Here is a 24,030-nt window from a genome sequence, read left to right on the forward strand (position 1 = left end):
TCTAGCTTTGCCATATTTTAACATTTTGCTTCAGAATTTTTTTGAAGATATAAAATAGTGCAATTCCTAAATGGAATACTGGAATTACTAAATGCTCCTGTTGTAACTCTTTTTTTATTTCCATGTTCTCATTCCAGAAAAGAACTGCAATCCTGATTTAGGATTTGTCATTTCTAACACATTTTTAATGCTTTTACCATATCTGTATTTTTATCCAAATGGTATTTATTACTATTTTACATGTTTCTAAATTTATAAGTGACATCATTCTCTATTCTTGTGCAACTTGTTTGATGCATGATTATATTAAGATTTGTTTGTGTGGGTAGCTCAAAGTTGAATACATAAATTTTAAATATTATAAAACATGCCATTATACAGATACATGTCATAATTTACTGATCTAGATACCTGATAATGAATATTTAGAATATTTCAAATGTTTTACCAATGCCAAAGAGGCTACAATGAACATTCTCATTCATGTCTTTTGGTGTACGTATTTTTCCCTAGAAATTCAATGGATACATGATAAGGTGTGTTGACATTAAATTTTACTGGATTTTGCCACATAACCCACTAAAAGTATTTGCATCAGTTACATACTCACTGGTAGTTTATGGAAGTTTTAGTATTAGCCCATGTTTGCCAACAGTTGATATTGGTAACATTTAAACTTTTTAAATACTCTTTTAGATGGGACTCTGCTAGTATCTTTTTTTTAAAAAAGATGTGTAATTTGTCAATTACTACTTTTCATGTGCTTATTGGCCATCTGTATTAATCCGTTCTCACACTGTTATAAAGAAACACCTGAGACTGGGTAATTTATGAAGAAAAGAGGTTTAATTGACTCACAGTTCTGCAGGCTTAACAGGAAGCATGGATTGGGAGGCCTCAGGAAACTTACAGTCATGGCAGAAGTTGAAGGGGAAGCAAGTTCATTTTCACATTGTGGAGCAGGAGAGAGAGAAGAAGAAGTGTCACATACCTGTAAACCGTCAGGTCTGGTGAGAACTTATCCACTATCAGGAGAATAGTGAGGGGGAAATGTGCCCCCATGATCCAATCACCTTCCACCAGGCCACTCCTCCAACAAATGGGGATTACGATTCAAGATAAAATGTGCGTGGGGACACAGAGCCAAACTATATCACCATCCATGTTTGTTCTTGTGTGAATTGCTTCATCATATATGTATATATACTCTGCTTCTTTTTCTGCTGGGTCACTTGTCTTCTTTGTTTTTAGTTACTTTGAAAGAATTCTATTTTTAGTGCGTATACACATATATATGACGGCAGTGGCAGCGCGTCTAGAATGGCCACTGTGAAGACTTGGGCTGCAGCTGGGAAGGCATGTCTGGGGCTGCGTGCCCCATGGGGAGGGGGATGGGGGGCAGGAGGTGGGGATCCATCCCCTTCTAAGTTGGCGGGTCGGGGTCCCTCTGCTCACCAGGCACAGCTGCAGCTGCCCTGTTGCAGTTCCAGACCCAGGCATCCCTGTACTCTCGGGCCAGGAAGCCCCTCTTCCCCCCACAGGCTCAGAAGTGTCTGCTCCCGTGGCCTGGCCTCCCCTTGCTCTCAGTGCCTGCTCTGATTTTGGAGCAAAGTTAAGGCTGAGCCCAGGCAGGCACTGTCACAACCTGGCTGGGTATATGCTTGCTCAGGGCAGTGCTGACACATCAGCCTCCTGCCTCCTCAGCCCCCTCCGGACTTTGGGCGCCGAGGAGCATGGAAGGCGGGGCACAGGGTGGGTTGAGGGTGGCTTGACATATCCTCCACTTGAACAGCCTGGGTGGGTGTTGTGGATGACATGATTGATGGCAGCAGGAAGCAGACAGGCTCCTGGGCAGAAAGGGGTGAGTGAAGCCCCATCTTCAAGCCAGGGATGGCCTGAGGCATGGGGCCCAGGCTGTCAGTTGCAGGTGGAATCTGTGCCAAGAGCGAGAACTTATGGTGCTTTTCAGGGCCCACCCATGGTCACCCATAGACCAATCAGCATGTGCACTTCCTCCTTTCTGAAGCCCACAGAAACCCCTGGACTCAGCCCGACTCACAGAGACACTGGGACTACCAGCTGTGAGAAGGAGCTACCCACTTCAGGTTTTCTCAGCTAGCCCGCATGACCTGCCTGTGGAAAGGAGCTACCCACTCCAGGTCTCCTCTCTGCTGAGAACTGGACTCTTGTCTGGATGACTTGCCTGAAGAAAGGAGCTACCCACTCCGGGTCTCCTCTCTGCTGAGAACTGGACTCTTGTCTGGATGACTTGCCTGAAGAAAGGAGCTACCCACTTCGGGTATCCTGAGAGTTGTTCTTTCTCTCAATGAATCTCCTCTCTGCCTTGTTTCTCCTCCAGTTGTCTGCATGCTTCCTTCTTCGTTGAAATAGGACAAGAACTTGGGACCTGCCGAGTGGCAGGACTGAAAGCTGTAACACAAACAGGGTTGAAACATGCCCCCCTGCTCACCATGTTGCAGGCAAGGAGAAGGAGAGAAGAGCTGCAGCCCTTTGGGGATCCCAGAACTAGGGGTTCCCCAGGCCAGGCTGTGACACCCTCTTTGGGGTTCTGCGGTTCCTGGCCTGTCCAAGCTTCCAGGTACTACTGTGTTCCCTGGCCCCCTCTGTGGAAGCTGCTTTCCGAATGCCTGGTTCACCTGCAGCCTTGCATGGAGCCGAGCATCTGTGTGGGTGCCTGGAGCTGCCTGCCCTGCCACAGCCAGCAATCCTGGTTGTGTGCGCTGTGGCCAGACCGTGTGCTCACTCACACACCCCTCACTGCTACATTTCTGGCTCGCCCTTAGTGGGCATAGGATCCGACCAGTAGTAGGAGCCCATCCCAGCCTGCTGGGCCAAGTGAGCAGAAGGAGCCCGTAGGCCCAAGTAAAACTCAGGGAAAGGCGCCACCAGCAACAGAGGTTTCCGCCTGGAAAAGCGACACCCTAAGGATCCTGTGACACATATACTATAATGTATTTTTCCAGTCTCTGGGTTTTCTATTGTATATGCTGACACTTTGTTGTACACATGGATATAGTCAATTTTATCAGTCTTTTTCCATTAGGGTTTGTATTTTTTTATGTCTCATTTAAGAACTATTTTTTGTTAGTCTTATTTTCCCATGTGTTTAACGAATTGTCTCAGAAACATTTTTTAATTGTCAATTTTTTTCCTCATTGGACTGCATATTAATAATCTCTGTGTAGTGTGTTTCTGTTTCTGAGCAATATAGTCTATTCTAATAATTTATTTGCCTTTCCTTTTGGCCACTTCCTCCCCAGTCTTAAATATCATTGTTTTTTATAAATCTTGGTATCTTGAAAATCTCGAAAGCATGCATTTTTCAAAATGGTCTTGCCTTTTCTTATTCCTTTGCTCTTACATGTAAATTTCATAATCAGCTTTTTAAGTTACATTAAAAAGTTACATATGGAGATTTGGATTGGAATTGAACTTAGGGAATTATAAAAGACAACTGGAACCTTTATAATATTGAATCCTCCTATTCATAAACATGTTATATCTCTCCATTTATATAAATACTGTTCATATCTTTCAATGAAAAGAAAAAGATGTTTCTTGTAAAGGTCATATATTGTTCTAGTCTTATCTCTAAGGACATTAAAATTTTTGTTTCTCTTACTAGTAGAATTTGTTTTAAAATTGCATTTTATTTTACTGTTTTTATCGTTGCTGATACAAATGTATATTTTGTTGGTGTATCATAAAAGATAACCTTGATTATTCTAAACAATTTGTTTATAAATTTTCCTGTATTGTCTGTAGTCAATAATATATACAAATTTTTTTCTACCTTTTCTATTCTTGTATTTTGTATTGATTTCTCTTTGTCTTGACATGGTGATAAGGACCTATAACATGATGGTTTATTTAAATGGTAGTGTTAAGCATCTTTATTTATTTTTGACTTTTAAAGAATTTATCATTGCATACATGTTTTTCTACTTTTACTATGTTTGTATGTATTTACACGCAATATTTAGTAATGATTTTTAAATTTTATATGAATGGTATCATACTCTGCATATTCTTTTGATAGTTTACTAGTAACTACAATACTTTCTGCTGTAGCTATTTGACTTTCTTTTATTCCTGTTTCTATGTTTTTTGCTTTTTAAAATATTTAAATCATAAATAGATGTTGATGTTTAAATAACCTTTTAAAATAATCCCTTTAAAATATTTTAAAATATTTTTTTAAAAATATATTTTTGAACAGTCATATTATTCCGTTAGGCTTCTAATATTTTTACTGTGGGTAGAGTACTTTGTTATGTGTAGCAGTGAGTTTTGGATCTGGGACATGGTAGGAGGCCAAGTGGAACCTCTGACCCAAGGCCCTGGGTCTGCTGGAACAGCTTCTTAACCCTTCCCATTTGGGCTTGGATCCTTTCTTTGCACTTTAGACATGCTGATTTAGCCACATAAAGATAAAGCGACAACTCAATATGAGAATTTAAAGAGTAAATAATGACCATATCACCTCTGACTAATAGTTAAAATTCCTAAATAAATTTTCAGTCATTTTTTTAATAGTTTCTGGATATGAGATTTGTTACTCTGTTAACAGTCCGGTCACAAGAAGTATTAATTTCTTGTATTCTCTTGACTTGAATAGAGGTCACAGAGCCTGGGAAAAAATAGGTTAAGTCAAAGGAACTTCTTTATTTTCTTCATGTGTAAACATGAAGAGTCCAGAAAGCCTGAATTAGGATACAGAATTCAGGATGATTAAAAATTCCAGTTTAATTGAGCATTACTTTGGTCAATTACATGAATTGGGACATATGAGCACAACCTTCTCCTCCATAAAGGAATAAAAAAGAATGAGCTACTGCTACTTGTAATAACACAGACACAACTTCCAGATTTAATGTTGAGAAAAGAAAAGAGGAGAAACAAATGAGTACATACTGCAGGCACTGTAGTATTCGTTATATTGAAGTTTCAGGAACAGGGAAAATATGCTGATAAAACTCAGAGTAGTGGATACCTTTAGGGCTATTATGTGAAAGAGTACATAAGGGAGTCTTCTGGAATTTGGGAAATGTTCTGTATCTTGATATGCGTGGTTGTTAACTCAGTAGATGAATGTGCCATAGACTGTGTACTAAAGATTTTTGTACTTTTTTGTATGCCTGTACTAACTCAAAGAGAATATGGCTAAAATAATAAGTTCAGAAGGGGCCTATGGCCTCTCTCTCTCTCTCTCTCTCTCTCTCTCTCTCTTTTTCTGTCTTTCTCTGAGATGGAGTCTCACTTTGTTAGCCAGGCTGGAGTGCCGTGGTGTGATGTTGGCTCGCTGCAACCTCCGCCTCCTGGGTTCAAGCAATTCTCCTGCTTCAGCCTCCCAAGTACAGGTGTGCGCCAGCACGCCCAGCTAATTTTTTGTATTTTTAGTAGAGACGGGGCTTCACTGTGTTAGCCAGGATGGTCTTGATCTCCTGACCTTGTGATCTGCCCCTCTCAGCCTCCCACGGTACTGGGATTACAGGTGTGAGCCACTGCACCCAACCTATGGCCTTTCTAAACTATAAATGTATTTTTGCTAGAATGAGACAATTTTGGCATAACCTTTTCAGCCTTATAGGCAATGATTGGTGTGCGTGTATGTGTGTGTGTATGCTTGTAGAACATGGGGATAAAAAGGCCTAACTTGTCTGGTTGAGTGGGGATACAACATGAAGCCTTCAGAGAGGAAATGAGTTGAGGAGACTTTTTAAGCATGAAGTAGGAACTTTCCAAGTGGATTGTGTGGCATACATGGATCTATAAATGTCCAAGATGTGAAATAACAAGTTATATTTAGGTATTATAACTTGTTTTGTATAGCTACAGTAAAATAGGAGCTGGGAAGTTAAAAAAGTAGAATGGGTAGAGTGTTGAATATCATGCTAAGAAATTTTGATTTTTGTTTTCTTTTGGGCTCCAGGTATTAGAGAACCATTGATGAATTTTAATTAAGTGGTATGATTAAGTTTGCTAAGTGGATAGGATTAAGAGCTAATTTTGAAAATAGTACCTAAGGCAATTTGAGTCTTTTCAAGAGGCCTGTCTTTGGTACTTTTCTCAACCCATGTAACTTCTATGCATGATCTCCTTTTGAGACTGATGACTCATGAATCTAAATCTCTACTCCAAACTTCTTTCCTGTTTCTTTAAACTTCTTCATAGAATTGATTGCTTCTCTATCCATGGATGTGAATTTGGATCATACAATTGTGTTTCGTTCACTTTTACATAGTGTAAGATTTATGATTGGCCGGGCCTGGTGGCTCACGTCTGTAATCCCAGCACTTTGGGGAGGCCAAGGTGGGCGGATCACGAGGTCAGGAGATCAAGACCATCTGGCTAACACGGTGAAACCCAGTGTCTACTAAAAATACAGAAAATTAGCCGGGAGTGGTGGCGGGTGCCTGTAGTCCCAGCTACACGGGAGGCTGAGGCAGGAGAATGGCATGCACCCGGGAGGTGGAGCTTGCAGTGAGCTGAGATTGCACTACTGCACTCCAGCCTGGGAGACAGAGTGAGACTCTGTCTCAAAAAAAAAAAAAAAAAAAAAAGATTTATGATTACTGTCTCACTGTTGGTCACAAAACAGGTTTCAATTCAGAATTTGAATATTTTTTTCAATATATCTGTAAACACATCTTTATTCAAAAACTTCTTCCTCTTTACACAAACCAAGACCAGAGACTAATGCCCTTTGCTACCACACTTCTGCTATTTGGAAAGATCTTTGTCCTTTCACCTCCTCCCCACTCAATAGGGTGTTTGCAGGGTAGGTGAGGAAAAGAGGAGAGGTAAGAAAGTCTTAATGTTGTAAGATGGCTCATTGACTGTAGGCCAAGGGGATGTTTAAAACTGACTTTCCTGGTTATTTGAGAATTTTGAAAACTGTACTGCTAGACCTCCCTCACTTCATCTCCCTTGAACTGGATAGTAGCCTCTCTTTGAGCCAAATATTCTGGATGTCTCCTCAGCTCCTCCTTCCAGCTATGGTTCCCACAGCTTCCTCCTTCAGGAATTCCCTTACCCTGGCTAATTACCCTTTTGAGCAGGATCGCTTTTACTAAATGAGTTCAGGAAAACATTTTTACCACACATTCTTGATCAGGTCCCTAAGATGTGCACATTTTGATTCAAGATCAGAGAAGACTGCAAGTTACTTCTCAGATGTGTCATTGCCCTGCGGCCACAGGCCACTTCACGTTGCCTGGGTACTAGGTTTCTGTGTCCCCTCAACTGCAGAAAATGTCCATCAATCTGTCTGAGTAGTCCCTGTAAAATCCCTGTCAGAGGCTGAAGTAGAAGTAGCACATACTCCAATCACTCTGTAAGTAATCTTCACAAATCCTTTCAAAATCTCACTGAAAACATTTATCCTTTGTCTGATGAGAGACTCCTGGGTGAGTCTGAGCAGTATGGAAGCATTCTTTTAAGCTATAAAAACATGAAACTATTTATACTTATACATAAAGTCATTGGATTTCACTACCAAACCCAACCACTGTATTATGTTGAATAAAAGTGGTAGAGAATTAATACTACATATTGACAATTACCTTCATATGAGCGAACAACTTTTCAATATCTTCATGTACATTCCAGCAGCTTTGTAGTTTTATCATAAATCATTTTTATTCTGCAAAAGTAAGGATAAGTCATCTTAAATTATTAATTTAAAATGAATTGAAATCATATTCAAATTAATTTTTATGTGCATAATTGTCCATAATTTATTCTGTCCACATGAAATTGCCTTTTATCATTGGTGTAAACTCATCGGTATTCTAAGGTTTTGATATTTGACAGAGTTAAAAAGAATATGCTGGTGCTCCTTTGTTTTCATTACATCTGACTGCCTGCTGGACTGTAAACTGTGTAAAGACAAGGATGAGTATTTAAAATCTGATGATTTGGGCCCTGCACTGTGCTGCACACACATTAGGCACACAGTGCTCTGTGTCTTCCATACATATTTTTCTACTATGAGGAAGGTATTAGGTAAGGTAGATAAATTTGAATAATTTAGAACATATTAGTAATGCTTTTGGAAATATTATTTCATGCTAATATAAAATAATGTGTATGGAAAATATGGTTGACAGACTGTAATGCCTTACTACTCTAAAGAGAGGGGGAGGCCAGGCGTGGTGGCTTACGCCTGTAATCCCAGCACTTTGGGAGGCCGAGGCGGGCAGATCACAAGGTCAGGAGATTGAGACCATGGTGAAACCCTGTCTCTACTAAAAATACAAAAAATTAGCCGGGCGCAGTGGCGGGCGCCTGTAGTCCCAGCTATTTGGGAGGCTGAGGCAGGAGAATGGCGTGAACCCGGGAGGCGGAGCTTGCATGAGCCGAGATCGCGCCACTGCACTCCAGCTTGGGTGAGAGAGTGAGACTCTGCCTCAAAAAACAAAACAAAACAAAAAAAAATTGGAGATATTTTGAAAGGAGATAAATACATTTTCTGACGTTTGATAAACCATGCTATTGGTAAGCTTGACATTGTGCTCTGGCAAAATTCTATGCCGTAATGAAACAGCTGGTCCATAACCTTAAAAGATAAGAATGACACCCAATAATAACAAGTTAATCAGTCTAACTTTTTTTTTATTGTTGCTTATTGGAGAGACCATTTATGGGAACACTAAACACAGACGTGTCTAAGTTTTTTATTAGCTTTTTTTCTAATCATGAAGCATAATTTACATAGAGAAAACCATACGAAATTTTACTTTACAGTTCAGTGAACTGTTACAAAGCTAATATTAATGTATTGCCCACCCAAATAAAAAAAAATGAACATTGGTAACACTGTAATCAAATTGCAATTAAAACATCATTCCCTCCCACTCACCGAAGGTCACCAGTATCCTGACTTCTAACACCATTGGGTTAGTTTTGCCAGTTTTTGGAACTTCATATAAATGGAATCGTGTAGTATATATATTTCTTTTGCTTTGATTTTGGCTTCCTTAATATTTTCAAGATTCATGCATATTGGCGAGTGTCCATAGTTTGTTAATATTAATTAATGTACATTGTCTGTTGCATAAGCATACCATAAGTTATTTATCTATTCTAATGTTGGTGAACTTTGTTTCCAGATTGTTTTGAGTTTTTTTATGGTTACGTTGAAAGTACTTTCCTGTTGTGTCTCTTGATGCACATATGCATATATTTCTGAAGAGTACATACCTAGGAATATTATTGCTGGGTTATAAAGTATGTGTATCTTTAAACTTAGTAGGAAATACTAAACATTTTCCCAAAATAGTTACACCAATTTACATTTTGACCAGCAGTGTTCTTGTTGTTTTATGTCTTTGCTAACAGTTGATAGTGTCATTCTTTTTATTAACTTAGGTAGATGAGATGTTATATCTCATGTAGTTTTGATTAGCATTGTACTGATTACTGATAAGAGTATTCATTTTTTTTTTTTTTTTTGAGACGGAGTCTCGCTCTGTAGCCCAGGCTGTAGTGCAGTGACACGATCTCTGCTCACTGCAAGCTTGCCTCCAGGGTTCATGCCATTCTCCTGTCTCAGCCTCCTGAGTAGCTGGGACTACCGGTGCCCGCCACTACACCCGGCTAATTTTTTGTATTTTTAGTAGAGTCGGGGTTTCACCGTGTTAGCCAGGATGGTCTTGATCTCCTGACCTAGTGATCCGCCTACCTCGGCCTCCCAAAGTGCTGGGATTACAGGTGTGAGCCACCACGCCCAGACAAGAGTATTCATTTTTACATGTATCTATGGGCCATTTGTCCATCCTTTTTTAACTTTTCATGTTTAAATTATTTAAATCATTTTAGAGTCACAGGAAGTGTCAAGATAAGCAAAAAAAGGACAGGGAAGTTCTGTGTACCCATTACTTTGTTTACTACAGCGTTAGCATCTTGCATAACTATAGTATAAAATAAAAACTAGGAAGTTGGCATTGGTACAGTCCACAGAGTGAGCAGATTCATATTTCACTAGTTTTATAGACACTGAATTGTATATGTGTATTGTCTATGCAACTTAATCACATAAGTAGATTCATGTAACCACCCTTACAATCAAGATACAATGCTGTTCCGTACCATAAGGCTCCTATTTCCTGCCTCTTTTGGACACATCTCACCCTCATCCCTGAGCCATGGCAACCGTTAATCTGTTCTTCATCTATATTATTATTTTTGGAAACATCTATTCAGATATTTTTGTCTATTGTATTTTTATTATTGACTTTTAGATGTTTTTACATGTAATTATATATATAACAAGTAACTTTTCCTAGTCCATGAGTTGAATTATATTTTCTTATTGGTGTTTTATGATTAATAAAAGTTTTTGATATTGATATAATTATTATTTTTCTTCATGTTCAATGCTTTTGAACTCTTAAGAAATTTTCCCCTACTCTCAGTTAATGAAGGCATTTTCCAAGAAGCTTTTTTTGTCAGATTTATATCAGCAGTCTCCCTGAAATTGTTAGTATGAAGTAAAAGTCAGGTTTAACTTTTTTCTATATGGCTATCCAACTGACCTGGCATTCTTTTTTGAAAATACTTTTTCTCCGTGGTTTTGCAGTTTAACCTTTATATCAAATAAAGTGGCCATATCTGTTAAAGCCTGGTTCGGGGATTTCTATGTTCCATTGGTTGATTTCTCTACCCTTGTTATTATCATTTTATTTACTGTTGATTTAAAATATGCCTTAACATCCAGTAGAGCAAATGGTTTCAACTTGTTCTTCTTCTTCAGTGTCTTGGATTTTCATGATTGTTTGCATTTCCATATACCTTTTAGACCTTTTAGAAGCATCTTCTGAAGTTATGAAGAAAAACTGGGGATTTTGATAGGTATTGTGTTGAATGCAATAAATATTTTAGATATGAGTTATTTCATCATTATTGAGTCTTATTTCTGAATTTCTGAATATGGCACAGCCCTCTATTTATTTAAATCTCTATTTCCTTTTGATGCTGTTTTATTGCTTTATCATAAAGTTTTTACAGTCTCTTGTGAGATTTATTCCAGGGTATTTGATATTTTTAATGCTATTGTAAATAGTGTATTTTCAATGTTTCATTTTCTAAATGCTTGTTGATATTATAAAGAAATATAAAGGATTTTTATATATTGACTTTGTATACAGAAACTTACTAAACTCACTTATTGATCCTAGTAATTTATCTCTTGATTCTTTAATATATTCTGTATATATTACCATAACATTTTCAAATAACAATTTCATTTCTTTCTTTTTAGTGTTTATACTGCTTGTTTACTCTCCCCATCTCCCTCCTCTCCCTCCCTCGTCTCATATTTTCTTGTCTTACTGCATGGCTAGACTTTAAGTACAGTGTTAAATAGAAGTCATATTAGTAGCCACTTGTGTGTTGTTCTTGATCATATGAAAAGTTTTTAACTGTTCACCAATATGTTTAATGTTTGCAGTAGTTGTTTTTTGGTGAATACACTTTATCAGATAAAGGAAGATTATGAAAGTCCCCTTCTATTCCTCATTTTCCAAGATAAATTTTAGGTCATGAGTCAATGTTTAATTTATCAAATTATATGTCTACACCCATAGAGATGGGCATATAATTTTTCTTGTTTTGTAAATGTGGTGAGTTATACTGATTTATTTTTAAATCTTAAACCAACCTTTATTCCTGGGATAGTATCAACTTGGAATTGATGTATAATTCATTTTATACATTCCTGGATTCAGTTTGCTAACGTTTAGGATTTTTGCATCTATGAACATCAGTGAGATTATCTTATAATGTCCTGGATTTTAGCAAGCATTTTTTGTTTTACCATGTCTTTCTTCTTCTCTTGTTCAAAGTGTGTCTCTCATGAGTTTGCTGTATTAGGTAACGTTCCTGCACCCTTAAACCACACACTCAAACTCATTTTCAGTCAATTACCATTTCTGTCAACTCTGCCTCTTACATGATATATCACTCAGTTTTGTCATTCTTCCTACCTCGTCGGCTCCTACGCTAGTTCAGGATGCTATTGTATGTTTCTTGGATTGCTCTAACAATGCCTTTAAGGTTTTTCCGGCATAAGTTTGGCTCCCTTCTATTTTCTGTATGACAGTTCAGGTGAACTGTTAAAATCACAAACCCTGTTATAGTGCATGCCTTCTTACAATTTTGCAGTGACTCCTCATTGGATTTCTTTCAGCTCCTCAAATTGATCATGTTCTCTTATGCCAAAGCCCTTGTCCATGTTGTTTACTGTGCTGAAAACTTTCACAGTAGTGCACAAACTAAAATATCTGCATGACAAGCAGAGGTGTTGAAGACAGAACAGGGATTGGCAAAATGATGCCAGATAAGAAAAAAAATGTATAGAGAAGTGCAATGGGCAATTTAGAAGCTGATTTTTCATACTTACTAACATTTAATTTACTGTTGACTTAAAGTATGGTTATCAGTTGTTTTATGCTTGTCATGGCATGTGTTGAGGGACCTGGAGGTGAATTCCTAAAGGGAGCAAGTTGTGCTTGACCCCTGTGCTCGGTGCTGGACAGCACAGTTTATGGGCCTCGTACAAAGTGCAACCTCTTCTGGAGGAAGTAATCATGGTGGTAAGGAATTTTTGAGGGTGCTAGGGATGGTTAACCTGGCTAAGGAGATATTGAAGAACTGTCATATAAAACAAACATTTGTGCACATTGATGACTATGAAGATTATGAATAATTACAAATGGACAGAAGTATAGAAATACAGATTTTGTCTCCAAATTAACAAGAACTGTCTAAAGTTTAAAACTTTCTCAATATGAAAAGGGCTGCCTCCCGAGACGATAGGTTTCTTCAGGAAGTCGTTGGTCAATTATAAAGAGAATTTATATATTGAGGCAGTGGTGCCAAAGCACAGTATCTGGGGCTTCCAGTAGTTTTGGAAGCCTCCTATGTGAGTCTAATGTGCAGACAAGTTTACGAAGTCTTGCGTTAAGGGGAGGTTTCAACAGTGGTTTTTCTATATCACAAGTATCTAAAAGAGATGAAAAGAATACAGATGTCCAAGCACTTCTCTATAGCTTCTAAATTAGCATAGATAAGGGTGCACCCCAGGAATCTATATGTTTATGATTATTCTCAGGTGATTCTATTATCTAGCTGGCCTTGGAAACCACTGGATTATATGATCCCTTTAAGAAGAAGTACTGTGCATAGTGTATCTATAACCCAGTAAGGCACTTGACAAATTTGTTTATGTTATCCTTGTGGGACAAAATATGTAATATGAGTCAAGAAGAGTACAACTAGGAGAAATAATGGGTTTTGACGTCAAAGCAATTTGAATTCTAATTCTAGTTCTGTTACTTATGAGACTTATGAAAATTTACCCTCTCAATCTTAACTATGTCATCTTAAAATGGAATGATAATAACCATTTTACAGATCTTTTGAAGTCTAAATAAAATTATCTATGAAAGTTATCAAACTACAACATAATATCTGGCTATGTTGGTCTCTATTCTAAAATTCTGTGGTTCTATAAATGCAGAAATTTGAGAGTGGAACAGTAAAGCATACATACATGTTTGATGAGTAGTTGTGTCTTCTTTGTTACTTTTTAGCTTGATATTTTAAAGGCCATAAGGGTGAAGAATAATGCCATTATTTTTAAGTCAAATATTGTTTATGCCTAAAATATTTTGAAATTTTCAAATAATAATTTATTTTACTAATTGTAACAAAAAATGGTGAAAGAGAATTTACTATGTGCTTATTTTTTTAAATCACAGGTTTACAGGAAATCTGTCATTTTTTATTAAAATGGAAAACCGTGAAGAAAGAAAAAGATAGCAGTTGAAGTTAAAATTCTCGGATGACTATTTTGCTTTTGAGGAGTCAGCATTTAAAAACGATATGCTGATTTGGAAGGTCCTGGGAGTAAACTGCAAACTTTATTTTTTCCATTCAATCAATGGATTTTTTAATCATTCCTTGGACTCGAAGTTCGGAAATGGTGTGTGATGGGGAACGTGGCGGGCCAGTGTGTTCCTAGAAATTGCATCTTGGATTAATTTGCTGCTTTTTTGAAGAGATTCATTTTGAAGGGCAAGAACCTAATGTGATGGATTTATCTTCAGAAATGAACAGACATGGGAAGAATCCAGTGAGTCACAAGCTAGAAGATCAGAAGAAGGTAAAAGAAATTTCTCTTTGCTTAGTCCTTTTTGTTTATGCTTAAAGAGAATTTTTGAAACTGAAAATGAATGCACCTTTTGAGATAAAATAACATACTATTTCATGGAAATCAACCCTGCTGTATAGCAATGTGTTTCTGTGGGTCTGGATTTCATTACCAGTTGGTGATTTTGTTTCTAAAGTCCTCTGAATTTACCCATCCAGTGGGCTGGCAAGGATTCTACTGTGTTCTCTCACTCTTGACTTCATACTAGTGACCTGTTGAACTGACCTCGTAGGAACAGTTCTCTGAGACCCAGGGTGAGGCATGAGTTACAGGCACCTCTGGAGTAATGGAGCAGGCTAGAGCTCTCCTTAAAGAGAACACCTGCCTTACTGCCATTAGAAAGCCTAAGTGGCATTTTAAATTCTCTAATTTCATATCCTTGGGACACATCGACTTAGGCCTTCTGAATTATACAGCTGGCCTGAAAAGAAAGTTGTGAGGCAACTGTGAGCTTTGTTTTGATTCTACATGGTGTCAAAAGAACTGATGGAAAAAAGAACTGTGCTAACTTTATTTTAAAAGAAAGGGTATAGCAAGCTTTTTAGTAAGAAGTGGAGATTGAATACTAAGGGATGTACTTCAACTTCATTTTTCTAGCTTTTTAGAAACTCTTACCTGCTGAATTGCTCCACTGGAGTGAGAACCACCTAAAGAACACTTATCAGAAGGGTTAGAGATAGCGCCTAGGAGAAAGAGCCCCACTCATACTGAAATGTATCATCTTTTGCAGTGCTCTGCAAAGGACTCTGCTAGTACAGGATAGGTGTGTGGGGACCCAGTAGCGATGGTGCTGGCAAGAAATGGGAGAAAAAGAAGGAAATTTTTAGTTAGATGTGGATCTAAGGGCCATAATTAAGCTTTTTTTTTTTTACATCTGTCTTAGAAATTTTGTTTACTGTTCACTTCTCACATCCTGAAAAACAACTAGTTAGGTCTTTCGCGGTGGTGGAGGTAAGTTTAGAAGAGGCTGTGCTGAGTCAATGGCTTATTAATTTTGTTTTGCCAATATGATTAATGCAACTGGCATGGGGCTACGGTAATCCTTTTGTCATTAATAGAGGCAGAAATGCATAGATTGTTTATTCCCAGTTTGGTTCATTTTTTGTGCAGTGTAAGTAAATCTCAGAAAATACTAAATACTATAAAATTCAAGGTGCCTGAAATCAATTTTTGCTTTAATGTGGATATAAATTTCTACACAAATACTTGTGTTACAAATAAGTTTGTTGGTGTTACCAAATGTTCAGCCTGCTTTTTATCCTGCTGGCACTGGAGTGTTTACCCAGAGGAGATGTCACAGTAAATTTCAATCTAAAGCATTCTGTGCAATTTAACTACTAAGAAGCCATTTAATCATCTTTTTCTATCTACATTTTTATAACGTCCTTAACTCTGATGGTAATTTGGGTACTATATTGGTTGGGTAAAGAGGGAGGGAGGTAATAGGTAAGTGATTAATTACAGGGTTATAATTTCTGATGGAGTTGCTGCTTTTATGACAAAAAAGATGAGTACATCTGCAGGTGCTGTCTTTTCATTCCCTGGCTAAGGGAGATTTTCTGCAAACACAAAAGGAATCAAAGGTGAAGAATGGAACGAATTCTTGAAGTCATTCTTTGAGTTCTTTCTGTGGAACTTTAAACAGTGTTTTGTAATGATACTTCGTTTACTAGGCCAACTCACACAAAACTGCTCAGCTCATACGTAATGTACTAATAGTAATAGAATTTAGACAAACCATGGAGAACCATAATTCTGTAAGAAATGTAAAAATACTACCTTGGTGATGTGGCATAGAAAGACCCCCATCTCACTATAGCCTTGCCTTCTCATCGGTAAAGGAATGGAAGAGGAATGAATGTTTTCAATGAGCAGTATCAAGAGTGGAAAATGGAGTTCTAATGACCTCTTGGCTCCCTCACTGGTGTGGGCACCTAAAAAGTAGCCTTGGTATGTAAGATCTGCAAATAAACCAGAAACTTGATATGTATAGATAAAGATTTACGATTCAAAATTTTTGAATCTGAAATGTCAGCAGGAACACCTAGTCTCAATGACACAATGAGTCACAATGAGTTTAAATTAAAGAAAAATTGAAAGGTAACATCATAAATCTTTGTAGCTGAAGTGCTGGCCATGGCCCTGCCACCAAGTAATTGCTAATAGAGATTAGAAGGTCATTTATTTAATTACTTCAAGTGTTTATAGTCCTTCATGATGAATTAATTTAGCAGGCATAGTGTTCCACATTGGTGAAACAGAGCGCATTTAGCCTGACTCCTGCTTCATTGAGAGGTGAAGCATCTTTTTAATATTACTGAAAAAGTGTCATCTTTTCATGGTGTTTGGCATATTGTACACATTCAAAGCAAGGTACATTGAAATGGATTGAATAAGCACCTATTCTAAGCACTACACAACCAATCTCTTATTCAGCTTACAATAAATCACTAGCTTTTATTAATTTAAGATGTGTAGATTTGTACTTATGTTCTACTTCTAAGTACAAACTCTTAAGATACTGCTTATATGAGTCTGTGAGTATGTGTTCTACTGAATGAGGAGGTGAATATCAGGGATGAGGTTGGTCATTCATAGGGTGCTTATCATATGTCAGGAACATGCATGGTCCCTTTTGGTTTATTAAGATAGTATCTTCCTACAACAATAAAAGCTGCTTTTATCTCCTTAAGAGTTTGGGTCTTGTAAAAATAATTATCTATTCCTTAAATATATATATATAATATTCATATATTTTATATATAAATATGTATTTAAAATATATATATACTATTATTCAAAATTAAAGCATTCAAAAGTGTTTGACTTTATTGGTTTCTTTTAAATAATGCCTCATCACCTTACTAAATCTGAACAGAGGAGCACATACTTGAAAGTTACAAGCTATATCCACAAATTCTATCTGAAGTGCTCTTCATTACAGATAAACTACAGATGTGTATCTTATAGGACTTAAAGAGAATACTTCTAATAATCTTATAGCAGTTGAAGAAAATACTTTTAAGGATCTCAAGTCAACTTGGATTAGTGTAGGACTGGGTGAAATTTAATGGCTTTTTTTGAGTCTTGTGATTTTTTTTTTCAGCAGAACTTTCAGCTGGTATTGGGCCATAACACAGCTCTTGGCATTCAGGTTCTGGAATGTCCCAGATGGGAAAATTATCGTGGCATCTCAAACCACCTGAATGCCCATAATGGAGTGTTTTATTTTTGATAACATGACTTTTTGACCTTTGTTTGCACAATCAAATCCAGTGAGGTTTGCATATTGCTGCCCACTAATTTTATTGCTTTGTGGGATTATTTCTGCAAAACAAACCCAGAACAGTGAAAGCTCAATAGGTACAAATGATACTGCTATGTAATTAATCGTGACCTTGAACTGAAAAGCAGAGCATGGTAAATTTTACTGTCAGTCTAATTGCAGCAGTTTGCAATTCAGACAACCCTGGAACACTGTTTTATTGCTCCATGAATATTTTGTGTATTAAACCAAAGCATTTGTCACAGTCAATATTTTACTAGGTAGTGATAAAAAGATAGTAGGATACACACTTCAGAATCATGGCAAAAACGTGCAATAAGTATTTGGTGATCTGTTGGATGTATTTTGTTGCTGTATTCTGTAAACCAGAAAGACATGAGCAATATTATTGTGTATATGTAGAGGTATTTTTCTTTTATGGAAATGTTTTAAGATCGGTACCATCTCAGGTTTTCCCTTCCCCAAATCACTTATTTTACATATTCAGTTGGCCAGAGTTATTTTCACCTTGCCATGAAAAAGCTCACAATAAATTCCAACACATCACATCTGTCCTTCTATGAGACTTAAGATTACTTCAGAAGTGACATATTCTGGGTATACCATTTGAGATGTGAAGAATTATGTAAAATGAGAGAAATTATTGTATTAATTGATAGAAAGGAATAATACTGATATGGAAAAAGCCTATTATTTTAAGGGCTGCTCCTGTGATTTTTTTTTGGACTTAAAATCAAGTTTAAGCAGAGGGTTAGAGAAAGCATCATCTGCCAGTAACAGTGAGTGCTTCATCAATGTCAATTCACATAGATCTGTTTTGTTCTTTCTCTTTCAACTGACATCAAACAGAAGCGTGGTCTGGGCATGCGTATCTGCATGTGACTGTGTTAGGTTACTTTAATAATTTTCCTGGAAACATCACCCACTTATGATTGCCAGAGCTCTGCAGAGTAGAAGTACTTTATCAATTTAAAGCTAGCCTAGTTCTTATTTTGCTATTTATTTCATTTAGTGTGCTGATTCTTTTCACTTTATTTTTGCATTTTCTTGCAGTGATGATAAAATAACATTGTATACAAGTCAAAAAGTGTTCTTCAGATTATTATTGCAGATGTAGACTACTTAAGATTGTTTATGTTGGAAACTAATTAAAAATCTGTTTTCTTTAAAGGAAATATGAGCATGAATCAATAAAAAAAGAAAGTTTAGTGAGGATAGGTCTAGCCCTTATATTTGTTGATTTTCTTAAAGAATGGCCTCATTAAATGAAGCCATTTAATTATTTTTATAAATCTACCTGACTTCCTTTTTTAGTGTATATTACATAAGCTATAGGGACCATGAGGGATGATGAGGTTTCTGAAACAACATCATATCATTTATTGTCAGCCAATCCTGAAGCACGGCTCTAGTAAGAATGAATTGTAGTGTCCGTTTCAACAAAAGTGGTTAGTCATTCAACTGTTGATTGTCTAAACTTTTCATTTTTGAAACATAGCCATTTTATAATGTTACTATATAAATCTGGAATTAATGTGTAGACATAAACATGAACATTAAGTTCCCAAAGAAACTTGTGCTGTGATTATGGCATAGTCGGATGCAGATTAAGACTATCCCTAATTTCTACCTCTGCTTCATTCTTCTATAAGATGATTCCACAAACAGCTGTCTCCCAGTTATTTTATCTGGCATCCTCTAAGGATGAATTAGATAAAGTGACTCTTTTTCCACTCAGAAGTGATTCTAGAAACTTCTTTCTCAGATTTGAACTTGAATAGAACCTCCTTTCATTTTTTCTCCACCATATCATACAAATCTAAAAATTCATATGGCGGCCTTTTTGCACCTGGCAGCACACATTTTTGAAGTATATGGACTTGGTATAATAGAAAAAACTGGAAATGGATAAAAGTGAATGGGACATATGCGTACTTTATGGTTCCACCATTTTGTTCTAGACTAGACTATGTGCTTTCTCCTGATTGGTGGATTTAAGACGTCAATAGATATAGTGAGCCTTTATCTTCATATAAATGAATAGATAAAATATACAGTCCCAAGATATATAACACTCAATATATTTTGAACATTTTGAAGGCAGAATTATATGAAAATCTCTGAGTATTAGTTGCCATTAATTATGACTGTAATTATAATGATACTAATTATTATTAACATATAAAGTTTTCTCAGTTTTAATTCTGATTTTTCTTAAATCCTCTCCTCTGTCTTGATACTAACATGTGAGTTCTGGCTTTTATCATTTCATAAAGGAATGAATATACTAAGACTAAGATTTTTCTTCTAAAATATGTCCCATTTGTTTCTCTGGATAGCAGGCTGCCTGCTAGTGAGCCGGGCCATCTGATTTAATAGCAATAAGACAGGGTGGATAAAAATTTTTGTGGTTTTCTTACAGAGGGACTGACTAATTGTCTCCAAGACTGATTCTAGTTCAGGAATATGCAATGCCTGGGATAAGAATTAAATGAAACAAAGCCGATTTAATGATATGTTACAAAAGTGGTAGACATAAGGAATTCTGCCTATTTTGCATATAATTTTTTATAGTATGACTGCAAAGTTAAAAAAATCAACATATTTGATTTTCTGAGTATATTCTGAGGACCAACAGCATCACTGTCATCTGGGAGCTTATAAGAAATACAAAGTCTCAGGACCTGCACTAAACCTACTGAATGGGAATGTGCATTTTAAGATCCCCCGGTGACTCTAATGCACAGCAATATTTGAGAACCCTTGTCCTACAGACTGTTTCTGAGAGCACCTCAGGAGGATTAAGTTTTAGTTACTCACCATTGTGATGTTTTCAGTGAGGTGGCCTTTATTTTCTGTCTTCTGGTTTCTGTCTCCCTAACTCCATTCCCAGTATTTCCTGGAATCATCAGCCAAATAAATTACTTGCACTTGGATCATTGTTTCGGGGTCTGCTCTCAGGAAACCTAAACTATGACATTCTATATCTACAGTTCTGGTATTCATATTTGTTTCAGTCAGCTAATGTTGGACTCTGTTAGCACAGCTGTTTGGAATTTAAACTTTTCAAGAATTCTTTCATCCTTATTATTCATTCCTATTTTATTCTTGGATATCCTAAGTGCATACCCAGACTAATGATAATGTCAACACCTGTTCAGTATGGTTGGTCATTTTTAAAAATAAACAGGCAATTTATGGGTGACCCACACAAAGAACAGCTGCTGCCATCACTCACGCCCTCTCCATTGTTGATGGCCTCGGCAACTGACATTGTCCCAAGCAGCTGCTGACAGAGCTGCCAGTACCTCTTTCCACATCCTACCTTTATTCTATTCGTTAAAAAAAAAGATACAATTAGGAGACGTTTATTGAATCAGATATTTGGTGCTTGGAATCTGGAGTGGGTTTTCAGGCAAAATTTTTCTATTCGTTCCCCTCTTCTTCTTAGAGTTCCCTGTGAGGAAGCTATATATACATGAAACAGTGACTAAATGGGAAAAAATGACTGGCGTTATAAAAAGAGTATGTGTATGAATGTCTCTACTCTCCTAAAAGTGGATCATTTCTAAAAAGCTTTAGTACTTTAGGTCCAAAAGCCAAATCTGGGTTTTTGAGTCCCTCAAAGCTGGAATCACCACTACACTGAGCAAACCAAATACTAACCAAATTAGTTGTGTGGCTGAAGATGGACAGAGCTTTCCCAAAGACGGGGACCCTGTTAGTTGAGCTTATCACAAATGAGCAATACATTGAAAAGAAGTGGTGGTGCCCATGACTCTACCTTACTTCGTTTTGTGCTGCAATAACAGACTGGGTAATCTATAAGAAATAGAAATTCCTTGGCTCACAGTTCTGGATGCTGGCAAGTCCAGTGTTGAGGTGCTGGCACCTGGTGAGGGCCTCTTGCTGCATCATCACAGAAGAAGCAAGAGAGAGCTATAAAGAGCAAGCGGTGGCTGAAATCACTCTTTTACAACAGCACTAACCCAACCATGAGGATGGAGCCCTCAGTACATAATTACCTCTTAAAAGTCCCACCTCTTAATACTGTAATAATGGCAATTAAATTTCAACATGAGTTTTGGAGGAGGCTAACATACAAACCATAGTACTACCTTTAGCAGAAACAACCACTGCCTCCTAATACAACATGGCTTACTATTTCACTCAAGACCTGATGAAACTAGCAATGTCTTTGGGAAGATCCAGTAAAACATAGTACAGCAAAGAGTTAAAAGCACAGAATCTACAATAAGACCACTTGAGTTTGGTTCTTGAATCTGACACTTTGTCAAATTACTCAACTTCTGTCTTCCTCCAGTTTTCCCATTTGTGTTACTTCTTAAAATGATAGTTACAGCAGTTGAAAGAGTGCTTCACATGTGAAAAACAATAACTGGTAGCTATTGGAGGTGGGCTAAGGAGTTGGTTGTGTTCTGTCTTCTGGGGGCAGACTCATTACTCCTTTCTCATCACTGACTTAGTATGGGGCCCCAGCACTGCTAGTGTTGAATGGCTTCCTAGTTTGCTCAAATCACGGCACCCCATTTTAGATTTCCCTCTCCAAACTGCATATAACAAATGATTTAAGCACTTTTAATACCAGGCTCCCCTAAAAGTGAAGGCTTTCTTTATTTGGGGATGGGGTGGGAACACACACACACACACACACACACACACACACACACACACACACGAAAAGATGGAAGTGTAACTAATAAATCAATCCTTGATTCTCCACCCTAGCCCCAGGACAGAATTTCCCTGTGGGTCTGGTCATTCTTCCTGGCTTCTATTGAGCTGCATCTTAGTGGTTCTTTTAGGCCATGACGCCGTCTGCTGGTTCCCTGGAGAGAGTCAGAGGAGAATTAGTGCTCATGATATTTCATCCTAATATATGGATACAACATCAATCACCTGTAACTAGAACTCAACCCTAGAGCTAGTCAGAAGAGAAGTCTATGTTCAAAGACTTTATTTCCCTTAGGATGACACATTTGATAAATCAAAATACTTTATGGCCATGGCATATTGACAAGAGCAAGGTTACCCTTAATTCATGGTACATTTTAATAGTGTTTGCTCTCTAAACCCTAAATATTGGAGTTTTGTTTCTATTTTCAGGAGGAGAAAAAGAACATTGAACATGGGAAAAATTCTCAATACATGAACTGACTCATGTTTTATCTTTACCATTTCCAAAGTGAGATAAAGAATGTAAAAACTATGTGATAAAGCAAACATAATAAAATGTTAATTATAGACTCTAGTGGCAGTCATGGAGATGTTCACTGTAAAATTCTTTCAACTTTTTTGTATATTTGATAATATTTATAAATCCACATGGGTAATATGTTAGTAAGATGTAATGCTTGTTTTCAAGGTATTTAGTAGCATAGCTATAGTTCCCCTGCCATACTTCTCCAAACTTGATTCTCCCTAACAATGTAATTTGGGGATCAAGAGGGCTTAGAGGATTTTTGAGAAGTTAAGGGAGGCTGGCCCAGGACTGCTATTACTTGCCTTTAAGCTGTACTATGTAGTCTTTTCAGTTGTACTGGAATGCTAACCAGCATTTGTTGCATGATCTGTATGGAAAATTTACTATGAATTTTCAACAACTTAGAAACCAATTTTAGGACTCCATCCCACATCTACTGATTTTTTTTCCTTAAGTATTTTATATATTCAATCATTTGTACATTCCATAGAATACTTTTATTGTGCTCTGATTTAAATCTGGGAATGTCAGTTCCAAGCATTAAACAAATGAAAAGAAATGACTTTTTATAGTTAGTAATTCTTCATGATCAATTTTTCATCTTTCATGGGATAAACTATCCTTTATAAATGTTTCCTGCCACATATTACACTGAATAGTGTAGTTGGTTAAAAATCAATTCAAAATGTGATGTTATGTTGCTTATTTAGAATCAATTTCTTATGTGTATTTTTGTATAATGGTAAAGTAGTTCTTTAGTGCACAAGTAGGTATAGCTCTTTGCTAAGAATGTTCTCCAGTATATTCAGACATTTCTACATATTAGCTTGCTAGTTTCCAGTAAACTCGCCAGGTTTTGTTAAGTAATTGTTTCAGAACTTGAGATAGTTTTGATCCACTCAAATTAATAATTCTGCTCTTATAATGTGTTTTATATATTGGATTTTAACATAATATTTTGTTTGAAGAAGGAAATCAAAATAATTGCACACAGATTTAAATGATACAATATTTTGGCTGAACTTAATGTGTTTTGTGCATTTATGGGGTACCTACTTATGCTCTGTGATAGGCAATAGTAAAACTACCATGTTAACTGCATTACTAATGGGTTTATTCACTTATACTCATCACTTGTCCTTTGCATAACAGTGTGGGTTAGGCTTCTAGGTAATATGTGAATAGCAACATACAATTACAAAGCACTTTTCCTTGCATTTTCTTCCATTCTTACACTTTACAATTCTGTAATGCTATAGATCAGGTATTCTTTATGTCCATATG

At 36.9% G+C, this 24,030-nt stretch overlaps 1 protein-coding gene across 2 annotated transcripts in view; it reads left to right on the forward strand.

The window, feature by feature from the left end:
* NAV3 (neuron navigator 3) overlaps window positions 1-24,030 on the forward strand; it is a 924,153-nt gene that overhangs the window by 245,080 nt on the left and 655,043 nt on the right. For both annotated transcript variants that reach the window (XM_054443382.2, XM_063646517.1), the window contains one exon: window positions 13,785-14,188. In XM_054443382.2, the coding sequence (XP_054299357.1) occupies window positions 14,117-14,188 (72 nt within the window). In that variant the 5' untranslated portion in view covers window positions 13,785-14,116. The remainder of the gene's footprint in view (window positions 1-13,784; window positions 14,189-24,030) is intronic.

The sequence above is a fragment of the Pongo pygmaeus genome, chromosome 10 (genome assembly GCF_028885625.2).
Source record: "Pongo pygmaeus isolate AG05252 chromosome 10, NHGRI_mPonPyg2-v2.0_pri, whole genome shotgun sequence".
In the NCBI taxonomy this organism is placed as follows: Eukaryota; Metazoa; Chordata; class Mammalia; order Primates; family Hominidae; genus Pongo; species Pongo pygmaeus.